The sequence below is a fragment of the Eumetopias jubatus genome, unplaced genomic scaffold (genome assembly GCF_037043125.1).
Source record: "Eumetopias jubatus isolate StellerSeaLion01/CBP00866 unplaced genomic scaffold, mEumJub1_p1.0 scaffold_5, whole genome shotgun sequence".
NCBI classification, from domain to species: Eukaryota; Metazoa; Chordata; class Mammalia; order Carnivora; family Otariidae; genus Eumetopias; species Eumetopias jubatus.
The window spans coordinates 1,701,212-1,713,249 of record NW_028274811.1 but is presented as its reverse complement, the minus strand read 5'-3'; the positions used below and the strand labels follow the sequence as shown (position 1 = coordinate 1,713,249).

Sequence of the window (12,038 nt, the reverse complement as noted above, 5' to 3'; positions counted from 1 at the left end):
GAATGAGCTGGCCTGGCTCACAGGGTTGGGATTCGGTTTGCTGGCTGATAGAACGGGACTGTAAAAATCACTGGACAGATTTTAAATGATTGAGTCCATAGTTTCAGGCATATTCAGGTTTCTTATTTCTTCCCGAGTCCCAGTTTCAGTCATATTACGTGGTAGGCCAAATAAGAGTCCCCCAAAGATGTCCACATCCCAAACCCTAGAGCCTGGGCACAGGTTACCTTGTGTGGCAAAAGGGACTCTGCAGATGTGATAAAGTATGGATTCTGACCCAGGGAGAGGGTCCTGGATTATTCCAGTGAGCCCAATATGTCATCACAAGGGGCCTTGTGAAGAGGAGACGAGAGGGTCAGAGCCGTGAAGGGAACGAGAGAACAGCAGTGGGGAGAGAGGGGGCGTGATCTGAAGACGCCACGCGGCCAGCATCGCAGGTGCAGGAAGGGGCCCAGAATCGAGGAAGACCAGCGGCCCCTAAAAGCCGGAACCGGCGAGGAAACGGGCCTCCGGAAGGAGCACAGCCTGCCCGCACCTGGCGTTCAGCCTGCGAGACCCGCTGCAGACTGCTGACTTCCAGAACTCCCAGATAACGGACCTGTGGTGAGGCCACGAAGTTTATGGGAACTTGTTGCAGCAATGATGGAAGCGAAAGCATCCTATCAGGAGAAAAGTGTCCACGCTGTCTAAACTCTTCAATTTACTGGTTCAAAGCTATTCATGGCAACTCTCTCTCTTTTCTAAAACTCTGCTTTTTTATAGGTGCTCCTCCCAGTTCCTTCCCAACACTGCTCATCTGAGGCCACCTGCTTTGGTCCTGGGTCCCTTCTGCCACAGGTTTGTTTGTATCTTAGGCTGTTCCCTGGACCCGCTGCATTGTTCCTGCATTGTTCTCTAACAAGAGTCCCTTGACTATTTCCTTCTGGTTTCCTCATTTCTGGGCTTAGACAGGCTAACTTACTGAACTCGACGATAATTCTTCTCGTGGAGCCAGAAAGGCAATCGAGTCCTGCTCAGAGCCTCAAAGCCCACAGGGAGGAGCCAAGGAACTCTCAGCGCCGTCTGCCCACGTCTAGGAAGTTCTGGAATAACAAAGTCACGGGGGCCTGCCCAAAGCAACCCTGAACGGCTAAACTTGGACCCAATAAGAGCCCTCTGAGAAACTTAATCTAAGGCAAAAATCACTGGAAAGAAGATGATGTGCATGCGCATGCGCTCAGGTAGATGCTCATTACAGCACCAATTAGCCCCTGAAGAGGAAAAGCCGAAGCATCTCTGTGCTATGGGTTTTGACACACGGCTCCAGTTTTCAGAGCTGTAACACACCCCACGAAGTGTACCGCGTGTGACTTCGCAAGTCCCCTGAGCCTGATGTGCTCGGTGCAGGACTCAGTAGGAAGTGCTTGGTCAATGCCAGGCTAGCAAGTGGCACAGCTCTCATTTTGCAGAACAAACCGTGGCTGCTTCCCCTCCCACCCTTGGCCTGTTTCTGCTGACGGTGCTGCAGGGAGCATCCTGGGACCTACGTGTCACTCTGCACGTGTGCCTACACCATATGACCAAACGCCAGAGAAGGGAAGTGCTGTGTCAGGGGGCACACGCAGTTGTAAGTCGTGTGGGTTTCCTAAATGAAACGTGCCTCCGGCTGGCCTAGCCCTTCCAGCATTTTCCTGTTATGTGAGCCAAGGGACTGGCTGTCAGCGGTGTGCGCCCGCCTATTCGCTCTGAGGCCCTTTGCAGGGCATGGGAAGCCGGGGCTCCACGTGGTCTGAGCCCGGCGCTGGCCCAGAGAGGTGGGGTCCTGCCTGGCAATGAGTTCCATCAAACACCCCTTTCAAGAGCAGGAGGATGGGAGTGCATGCTTGCCTTCCCCCTCTGTTAAAGGGAGATGTTTGCCGAGTGAATGAGATGACACAGGCCAACACTGCCCGCCCCAGTGGGGCGTGGGAACCGGAAGTAGAAGGTGGACCTTACGTGGATCTTGCCCTTGACGAAGGTGGTGATGTCCTCCTCGTTGTCAAAGATGGACAGCGTCTGGAGTAAGTTACTTTCCAGCCATTCCCAGTGCTTGGTGATCTCTTTGCGGGAAGAACCTGGAGGGAGGGGGGTTTGGTGGAGTAAAGAAGAGGAAAATCGTTATAATCACCAGGCCTTAAACCTAAGTTCAGGGGCTAACATAGATGACCTAATTTGCTCTACCCAAGAGACTACAATCTTCGTGCAGAAGGTAAGGCCTGTACCTCCACTAACACCAAGACTGACCACCACTTTCCTCTATGCCCTTCCAGAAGCAGTCTATAGATCTGCGGGTTTGCCTGGTTGTCACGATTTTCCTTTGGGATAAAGGATTTCATGTGGTCTCTGATATACAGGGGACTAACCAGACACAGTCAGACTTGGTGTAAGTGACTGCAGTCCTCTGGAGGATCCCTTCCTGCAGGACTCCAGGCCCCTGGCCGGCTGGTCTCCTGCTGGGCATGCCAGAGGCTCTCACCCCTCTCTCTGAAACCAGATGCAGCTACCCAGGCCTTTGCCTGCAGGCCCCTCCTCCCCATCCCTGCTCACATCCCAGCCCTGACCCTGCCTCCTCTGGGAACCCCTGCCTGACCCTGTCAGCTTCTGGCTGGCCCCCAGTGTCTGCCCCGCCTTCGAGGTGGTCCCTGGGCTCCTCAGGGAGGGACCCTGCAGGGCACAGCAAGTCCAGTGGTAAAGGAAACACTTAGAGAAGGCAGTTCACCACCACTCCCTAGGGCGGGGCGGCTGTTTTCTCGAACCGCCCCCCGCCCCCCCGCCAGGAACTGGGAAAAGGGTCTCCAGGGAGGAGAAGCAAAGGGATAAGGGAACCTCTGCCTGGCCTGCTCCCCCTGCCTCTCTGGGGTTTTGCTTGTGCCTGGCAGGGGCTTTGCACTCAAGAACTGCTTTCTGAACGAATGAACACAAGAAGAAGGGGGAAGGTTCTGCCTCCTTCCAGCTGACACAGGGTGGGACAGTTTACGGACTGAGAGTGCCCAGAAGGCCCAGCTGATCCCCTGTGACCTATGCCTGCACACTGGGCATGGAGGGAGCCCGAGCGAAGACACAGACCAACACGGCTGTGGACTGCAGACATTTTTGCTGGGGTGCCTGATTCTCTGGCACCCCGTCCTTCCCTGCCTGGCTACACTCTTCCACCGGCTGGAGACTCCATCCTTTGGCCGTCCTGGCCAGGCCGAGTTGGTTCCCACCACCTCCTCCGTCCCCGGCACCAGCTTGTTGCTCTGGCACATGTCACAGCCCAGCTGGGTGGCCTTGGTGAGGGTTGACTGTTTCTTTACCCTTACCCAAGGAGCTCCCCGCTCTAACAGTCAATTCTGAGTCAGGGCCCTCCCCCTCCCCCGTGGGCCAGCATGAGGCTGCCTCTGTGAGGGCGAGTAAACCCAGGATCATACAACTTACAGCGAGCCATAACACACAATCAAAAGGACCCCTGCAGGTCCCTTCAAGCCTCCATTAATGACCTTTCCCCCCACTTTTCTTTCGGCTTCTCATGTGGCCTCTTTTCCCTGGTGTACAGAGACCAAGGTCTAGCTGGTAGGAGAAGGGATTTTTCTCTTTCTCTCCTTTCTGCCGAGAACCCACTTTTGAATTTGGAAGTTAAATCTGCAAGTGAGGCAACTCCTGGCAACCTCAAACAGAAGAAATCTTGTCCACGCTATCTGTGCGGATCTGTGTGCTTTGATTATAAATATTTACATGTGTGCGTTTAAAAGAATTATAAGTTAGGGACGCCTCGGTGGTTCAGTTGTTAAGCGTCTGCCTTCGACTCAGGTCATGATCCCAGGGTCCTGGGATCGAGCCCCGCATCGGGCTCCCTACTTGGCGGGAAGCCTGCTTCTCCCTCTCCCACTCCCCCTGCTTGTGTTCCCTCTCTTGCTGTGTCTCTGTCAAATAAATAAATAAAATCTAAAAAAAAAGAATTATAAGTTAGAAGTAACTCAGTCTTCACTTAGCACTAAGTAAACACAAACTGTGCCATCTTTGTGTGGGGTTTAGGAACTAAAAAGAATGTAATAGCTAATTATTATGAAGTGCTATTTCTGCTTTCAGACCTTTTTGTGGAGTTTCTTATTTACTTCTTACAGAATCGTGGAGACAGTACCATTATTTTCATTTCACAGGAGGAAACTGAGGCACAAAGAGGTTAAGTAAGCGGCCCAGTGTCACAGAGCCGGGAAGTAACCAAACCACGATCCTAACCCAGGCTGCCTACCCTCGCCCTCCGGGAGCTGCCGGTCTAGTGGGAGAGCCAGTGAGCCTGCAGTGTATAAGGTGCTGGTAAATACAGGGCGAGTCTCAAGGAGCAAGAAGGAAAGGTGGCTGTCTGGGTCTGGGGAATCTGATTTTCCATAGGAGCCGACACCTGGGCGGGGTCTCAACAGAGTGGTAGGTTAGGTGGCTGGGGGGCGGGTGGGGGGCACACCAGGCACACAGATCAGTACAGGGGTGGCTGGGGACTTTGGGTCCTGTGTCTGGTCTGGCTACAGGCCAGGTGTGAGCTGAGGGGAGGACAGGAACGGAGGGGGGCTGACCCAGAAAGGCCTTCAGGGGCGGGCTAAGGAGTCGGGATGCATTGGGCAGGTGTCGGCATGACCACGTCTGGTTTGGCAGAGCTGAAGGGGAGGGGCACGCCCAGCAGAGGTCAGGGCAGGGCTGGGAGGTCCGGCAGGAGCTGCTGGCAGAAGCTGGAGCAGCTCTGAGCGGAGCGTGTGGCCTGAGGCTAAGGACTAAGGTTCCCCAGCAGCGGGCCGGGCTCCTCCCCAGCTCCTCCCCAGCATCAGGCCTGGCTGCCACCAGCGTGGCCAACCTCCTCCCTCCCCTCACTGCCACTCCTGCCTCCTCCCCATCTGCTCCCTGAGAAAGAACATCGCTGAGATAAGAAAATCTCGAGGGCCCATTTTAGAGTCACGTGTCTCGCTCTAGCCCAGGCACATACCAACCTCCCTGCACCCCAGCCCACGGAAGCCCCTCTCTCCCACACGCTCTGGAACCAGGAGGGCCGGGGTCCTACCATGCCCCACTCAGCCTTGGGTACACCCAGACTTAGAAGCCTCTGTCTATGGATTCATACACAGGGGAAGGGGCACCTCCGTTCAAGCCCCCTGGGAGGAAACGGACTTCTAAAGCCAGGGTCCCAGCTGTGGACGCTCTCATCACCTTTCTCAGGCCTCCTAACCCCCTCTCGGCCACCGCTTCCTCATCTTCAAAATAGAAAAAAGCAAACCCCAAAGTTCCACCTTCTGGAGTTCTTGGGAGGTTTGTGTAAGTGCCTGGCTGGCAGGAAGCGCTATCTGAGTGTATCCGTGAATGTGTCCAAGTGACCTCAGCCAGGCTGGTGCCCACTGACAGGGACCTCCTCCCAGACTCTGGGAGGGTTGCGTGTGTCTCCTCCCGGGAGGACGGCCACGGCTGACTGTCATTTTTGGCGGCAGTTATGTTCTACCATGTCTCCTGGAACATGGAACAGGCCAAGACTGACTCCAGGGGAGCTCCGGGGAGGGCTCCGCTGCTGTAAACATCTTCATCAGTTCATCAGTGCAGGACTGTTTCACGAAGCTTTCTGTTTAAAGGCCCCTTATTTCATGTATGTTAATACCCTAACATCACACTCAAGGCCAACACTGGCCGGAACTCAGGCCTGAACGGAGCTCCTCGAACACACGTACTCTCTCCACGAGGCACATCACCACGTCTGTGCTGAGGAACACAGCCGGCCCCTCAGCACCCCACTTGGGGCCACTTGCAACAGCAAAATCACCAACCAAACCCACAAAAATGCCCAAAGTGTGGGCCCATAGACCGCAGAAAGGACCCTCGTTTACAGTTTGACAGCCACCAGAAGGAGGCAGAAGGACGCCTTGTCCCTCTTTGGCTGGGAACCTGAGTGTCGGGCGGCTCAGAATTTTCACTGCATGTGTCGTGTCCATGACTGTCCACAGATAATCCCCATGGCGTCCAGGGCACCCGTGAACATCTGAGCTGTCTTCCTAAGTGAGATGCTTGCCTGGGCCGTGTGGGCTGAAGGAAAGGCAGCATCGGGTTCTCCAGAGACAACATCCAGCCCAGGAATGCAGGCTGTGTCCCCTCCCTCCTGGGGGTGTCCCCCCCCCCCCGCTTGTCCAGGGCAGGCCATGCCTGGCACCTACCACATGCCACTGTCCAGTAGACCTGCGAGTCCTGGGTCTGGTGCAGGATTCGGTAAGGGGCCACGCGGGCACTGGAGTCCAACACCACGTCCAGGGTGCCCACGAGAAGACCTGGGGGCAGGGCAGAGAGAGGAGGGTGAGGGAGGGCCACGCTCACAGCTGAGCCCTGGAGGCCCCCAGAATGGTAGCACCATCCTCGATGCCCTGGCCCAGACGGAGACACGTCTGGTATCCCCCTCGTCCACCAAGTGACTTCTTTTTCCTCAAAGCCCTATCGAAAAATCCCCTCCCACTTCCTGGCAGCTTCTGCTCATTCCCCAGACTCACAAACACTTGTAGGCAGGGGCTGATGCAGGTTTTAGGAGGCCTTGTTTGTAAACTTAAACAATTCTGGGAGGCCCTCTTTAGAAAAAACAAAATTAGGTTGTCTTCTGTTTTTCATTTATTTTTAATTTTTTTCAAAAAATTTTTTTCAAATTCTCAAAAATGAGAAAGTACAACCATCACAAATTAAAAACAAAAACAATACCACAAGTATCACAAAATCCAGACAAATAGTACAATGTGTTTTATTAACTGCCAGACACATCTCTTAAGGTATATTTTCCCCTGACATTTTTGGCCATGTACTCTGCCGGCTTTTTAAAAAAAGACAATGATTTTGTAAGATCACTTTCCATTATCAACAACAGGAAGATAATATAGTCTTTCCTCTACCAAGTAATCACAAATTTTTATTCTGGGAAGTGTTAAGGAAGTTCCTTGTGGCTTCAGAAGTCATGACCGAAGAGGACACGGCAATTTTTAGAACTGTCCAATTTGGGAAAACACTCATCCAGTTTTTTCCATCTCTGAAGCATTTTAGGGCATTTCAAATTTTCCTTCTCATCACATATAGCCTTTGTCGATGACACCATTTCCCCGACAAATCAGAGGAAATGTCTGCCCTTTACCCGTGTCTAATTCTCTCCTCTTCGTTAAGTGAATCATCAAGCTACCTAATAATCTGTTCACTGTTCCTATTTGGGAATTTATGTTTTCCTTTTTAATGAAGTGCTGCTTTTGGTATGCTCTGGAAATAGCCTGTTACCATTTTCCTGTTGATGTCAGAATAACTTCTACTGATTGTATTAACTTGACTATAACACTTCTGTTTCATATTCCATTTTAAACTATTTTTTCCCCTCCCCGATCTTGAACAAATAAAATTGCTGATTACAAAAGAAGGTACCCATCACATACACCCAAGTTAGGAGTCTGTAATCTCTCACTTGTTTTATTGAAATGTTCTAAAATGTCTCTAAATTGCAGTTAAAGTGGCACATATTCAAGCTTTATCAGCATTTAGAATAAACTTTTTTTCATAGTTCCTGTTGGGGTTTCTCTTCTGGTCTTGGAAACTTTATTTTAATGCTTATTCTGTTGGCATATCCATGTTTCGAGACCTGAAAGCTTTTCCGCGGGCAGACCATCTCATCACACTCAGACTCTTCCTTCTTCTTCTTCTTCTTCTTTTTTTTTAAGATTTTATTATTTGACAGAGAGAGAGCATAAGCAGGGGGAGCAACAGAGGAAGAAGAAGCAGACTCCCCGCTGAGCAAGGAGCCCGATGTGGGGCTTGATTCCAGGACCCTGGGATCATGACCTGAACCCAAGGCAGACACTTAACCGACTTGAGCCACCCAGGAGCCCCTTATACTCAGACTCTTCAAGGAAAGATCCAGGCTGTCATCTGTTTTTAAAAGCCAGCCTGAACAAAACCACATCACTAACTAACTGTTCCTCCCTTGGGGAGACAGGGTTCAGGAGGCCATGATGCCTACGATGGCACAGGGAAGGCCAGGCAGAGGCCATGGCAGGACTCACCAAACCTAGCTGGAATAGGGAGCTGAGGAGTGGTTGCTGGGGTGGGGGTTGGTGGGCTCTGTCCTGGGGGACACAGAGAGATGCAGGAGGTGGAAAGGCTCTTCTGTGCACAGGAAGGTGGAGCACAGAGGGTCCCAGCCACCCTCTGAGGTGATCTTCAGAAGCACAGAGCACAGAACGAGCCGCTGGAAGTGCACTGGCCAGATTGGACACGCTGGTACGCTGGTGTAACAGAAGGTTCTGGGCACCGTGCCTCACCTTCCTGCACTGGCTTGCAGTAGCTTCTGGGGCTGACCATCATTCAGACTCTCCAGAGGGGCTGCTGTCTAACCTCTGCCAAACAGCTGGTCCAGCACTGGCTCCTGGGATTCCTGAGGCTGTTGGGAGGCAGCCCGGGGCACTGAAGGGAACACAGTTTTCTTAGGAAAGGGACAGTGTCTTCCACATCAGGAGGTGTGGCCCAGGAGAGGGTGACAGAGGACGTCTGTGGGAAACTTCTGCTGCATCTGGCAGGACTATCTTCGCTGCTAATGTTTCAAATCAGGATGCTTCACAGAAATTGCTGTTGGTAACTTGGAAGATCTGTCAAGGTTGGGCCCACCGTCTTGTTTGGCCACAATGGGCCACCGGAAGCCAGACACTGGTCCAGCCCCGAGCCTGCGCCAGCTGGGCAGGCTCAGGGCTGGCCGCACAGGCTTGGAGCAGGTGGGACCTCGGACCACACCTGCAGAGGGACTGCCCAGGGGCCTTCCCCTGGACCCCAGATACCACACGACTCCAGGAAGTGCCTGTCCACCAACAGCGGTGCTGCCCAGGAGGACAAGGGGCACCTTGGCTGGCTCACCAGAACAGCCTGCACTGGTAATTAGGCACAGCCTCCGTCTGCAGCTCCAGGGCACCAAGAAGCAGGAAAGGTGGGCGAGGAGAGACCGGAGGGATAGGAGCTGAGGCCAGCAGCAGCTCGGGGCACCTGTGATCTCGCTAAAAGGGCAATTGGGGGGGGGGGAAGGAAAGAGGCAAAAGAAAACGTGTGCTTGTGTCACTTGGTCCCCGGAGGCACTCGGGGAAACTGAGGCAGAGGACGAGGACCAGGTGTCGCCGACTTTCAGCTGTGACTCCCACTCCAGGAGGCTGCTCGCGCCTGGGCTTAGCCCCGGGAAGCTCACGGGCACCGCGTCTGGGCAAGGGCCGCTGCCAGCTTTCCCCGGGCCGCCCTGGGTCGGCCGAAGTCACCCACCAGCCTCCTAACGCCAGCGCCTTCGCCTTGCCCGGGTCCTGGGCCCGCGCTCCCGGCGCGCCCGCCCCCCGCCCCCGCCTCCCCGCTCCCCCACCCCCGGCCCCCTCCTCGCCTCCCCGACCCCGCGGCCCCCGGGCCCGGCCCGGCCCCCCGCCGCCGGCGCGCCCTCCCCGCCCGGCCCGCGGCCGCGTCCACAGGCCCGGCCTCCGCGCGCCTCTCACCCGTGAGGCCGCCGCCCTTGCCGTGGCCGCGGCGCCGCTGCAGCACGAAGAAGGGGTTGGCCCGCTCCGTCACCCACAGCGCGTTGGCCACCAGCACCTCCTCCGGGCCCAGCCACATCGTGGGGCTGCTCGCCTCGGGCCGAGGCCGGCCAGGCGGAAGCACCGCCGCCGACGCCGCCGCCGCCGACGCCGCCGCCGCCGACGCCGCCGCCGCCGACGCCGCCGCCGCCGACGCCGCCGCCGCCGCCGCCGCCGCCGCGCCGGAGCCGAGCGGGAGCCGAGCGGGAGGGGCGGGGCGGGGCGGGGCGGGCCGAGCGGGCGGCGCCCCCTGGCGGGCGCGCGGACCAGCACACGCCGGCTCCGGGCCCGCTGGGAGCGCGCAGCTCCCGGGCGCCGCCCGCCCCGCCCGCCCGGCCTCCGTCACTGGCCCGCCGCCGGGCTCGGCCGTGTCCACCTCCTTCCCGCCCAGGCCCCGGCGCTGCAGACCTATCTAGGAGCGACGGGCCAGACCCGGGGACACGGGCCTCTGGCCAGAATGGCCGAGTGCCCAGGCCAGAGGAACTGGTCGTGCGGAGAGCCGGGCCCCTGGCGTTCTGTGAAAATGTTTTGTGGGGGAGGGAGGAAATGTAAAAAAAAAAAAGAAAGAAAAATAGCGTTTGCAAAACACACTTTCGGCGGATTGTGCTGGGCACCCCAGGGCGTGTTAACTTGGCAAAGGGCGGCTGGAGAGGGCTAGAGACGATTGTCGATTGTCGTCATTCTCAGAATTCGGACACATGGGCCTGAGGCTAGGAGAACCTCCGGGAGCCCCGAATCTGGCAGGATCCTCAGAAATCCGTGCAGTCCACACACCTGACAGATGGGGACACTGGGGCTTGGTGGTCTAGGGTTCGGGGACAGGGCTGGCCCTGGGACATTGGGGTTTTCTGTATAGGCATGGGCAGCAGCCAGCTGGGCAGGGGATGGGATGGGGGTCCCTGCTCTCCCAGAGCTGGTCTGTAGGGGTTGACCCCTCACAGTTCAAACACTGACCCTTATGAGGGGAAGGGGGAGCTGTGATCTACCTCTGGGGCAGTTCGGAATGTCCAGGGCCTGTTGGGTGGCAGGATCATGCTGCTGGCCTGAGCCTGCCAAGACCCCGCAGGAGGGCAGAGGGAAGGGAGCACTTTGGGATCATCCCGGGAGGCTTAAGCTGGTTGCCAGTTGGGTTTCTGTCACTGGCATTTAAGAATCCAATATGATAGATGATAGATGTAAAGTAGGCAATTTTCATGGTTGACAGCCAGAGTGATCAAAAGTCTTCTGAAATCTTGTTTGAGACTGAATCAAGATGCTGAGGCCGTTTTTCTCTAAGACCTTGGAAGCTGAAACTGATCATGTGCTCTCTGGGGAGTAAGCTACCCTCAGCAATCTGGAGTACTTGTTAACACCCTGGGAGGTGGTAAAGGGTTATTTTGTTCCTTCTCAAGCTTGAGCATGTATCAGAATCACCAGCAAGGCTTGTTAAAACACACTTTGCTGGGCCCCACCTCAGAGGGTTTGCATTTCTAACAAGTTCCTAGGTGATGTTGATGCTGCTGAGGTGGAGACCACCTTTTGATAACTTTGCTTTACAGGAAGGAAAAGAACAAACATTTAGTGGGCACTTAGGCTGTGCTAAGCCTACTTCATTTTTCCCCTTCTTCTAAGATGTAATTCATGTTCCATAAAAGTCATCCTTTTAAAGTGCACAATTCAGTATTAGTATATTCACATAGTTGTTGCAATTATTACCACTAATTCCAGAACATTTCCATCACTCCAAAAGAAACCTCTTACCCATTAGCAATCACTCCCATTCCCCACTGCCTCCGCCTCCGTCAACCACTAATCTATTTCTGTCCCTCTGGATTTGCCCATTCAGGACATTTTGTATAAATGAAATCATACGCACTGTGTGGCCTTTGTGTCTGGCTTCTTCCACTTACTGGAATGTGTTCAAGGTTCATGTTGTAGCAGGTATCAATCCTTCATTCTTTTTTATGGCTGAGTAATATTCCATTGTAGAAATATGCCCTATTCCACGCAGGGCTTGAACTCACGACCCTGAGTTCAAGACCTGAGTTGAGATCAAGAGTCAGATGCTTAACCAACTGAGCCACCCAGGCGCCCCTATGTTTAACTTTTTGAGAAACCATCAAACTGTTCTCCAAAGCAGCTGTACCATTTCACATTCCCACCATTGATGTGTGAGGGCTGCAGTTTCTCGTATCTCCACATTTGTTATTGTCTGTCTTTTTTATCAAAGCCACTTTAGTGGGTATGAAGCAGTATCTCATGTGGTTTGGATCTGCCTTTCCCTAACGACTTATGATGTTGGGTATCTTTCCACCTGCTTGATGGTCAATTGCATATTTCAATGGAGAAATGCCTATTCGTATGCTTTGCCCATTTTTCGATCAGGGTGTCTTTTTTATTGTTGAATTATAAGAGTTATTTATATATTGGGTTTTTTTTTTAAAGATTTTCCTCATTTATTTGAGAGAGAGCATA

The 12,038-nt window shown here is 54.3% G+C and overlaps 1 protein-coding gene across 2 annotated transcripts in view; it reads right to left on the bottom strand.

Annotated features, from left to right (window-relative positions):
• Positions 1 to 9,696, bottom strand: part of TBC1D9B (TBC1 domain family member 9B) — a 42,166-nt gene extending 32,470 nt beyond the window's left edge. For both annotated transcript variants that reach the window (XM_028093751.2, XM_028093752.2), the window contains exons 1-3: positions 9,507 to 9,696; positions 6,183 to 6,293; positions 1,975 to 2,093 (exon numbers count right to left, since the gene is read on the bottom strand). In XM_028093751.2, coding sequence (XP_027949552.1) covers positions 1,975 to 2,093; positions 6,183 to 6,293; positions 9,507 to 9,624 — 348 coding nt within the window. In that variant the 5' untranslated portion in view covers positions 9,625 to 9,696. The remainder of the gene's footprint in view (positions 1 to 1,974; positions 2,094 to 6,182; positions 6,294 to 9,506) is intronic.
• Positions 9,697 to 12,038: the final 2,342 nt, after the last annotated feature.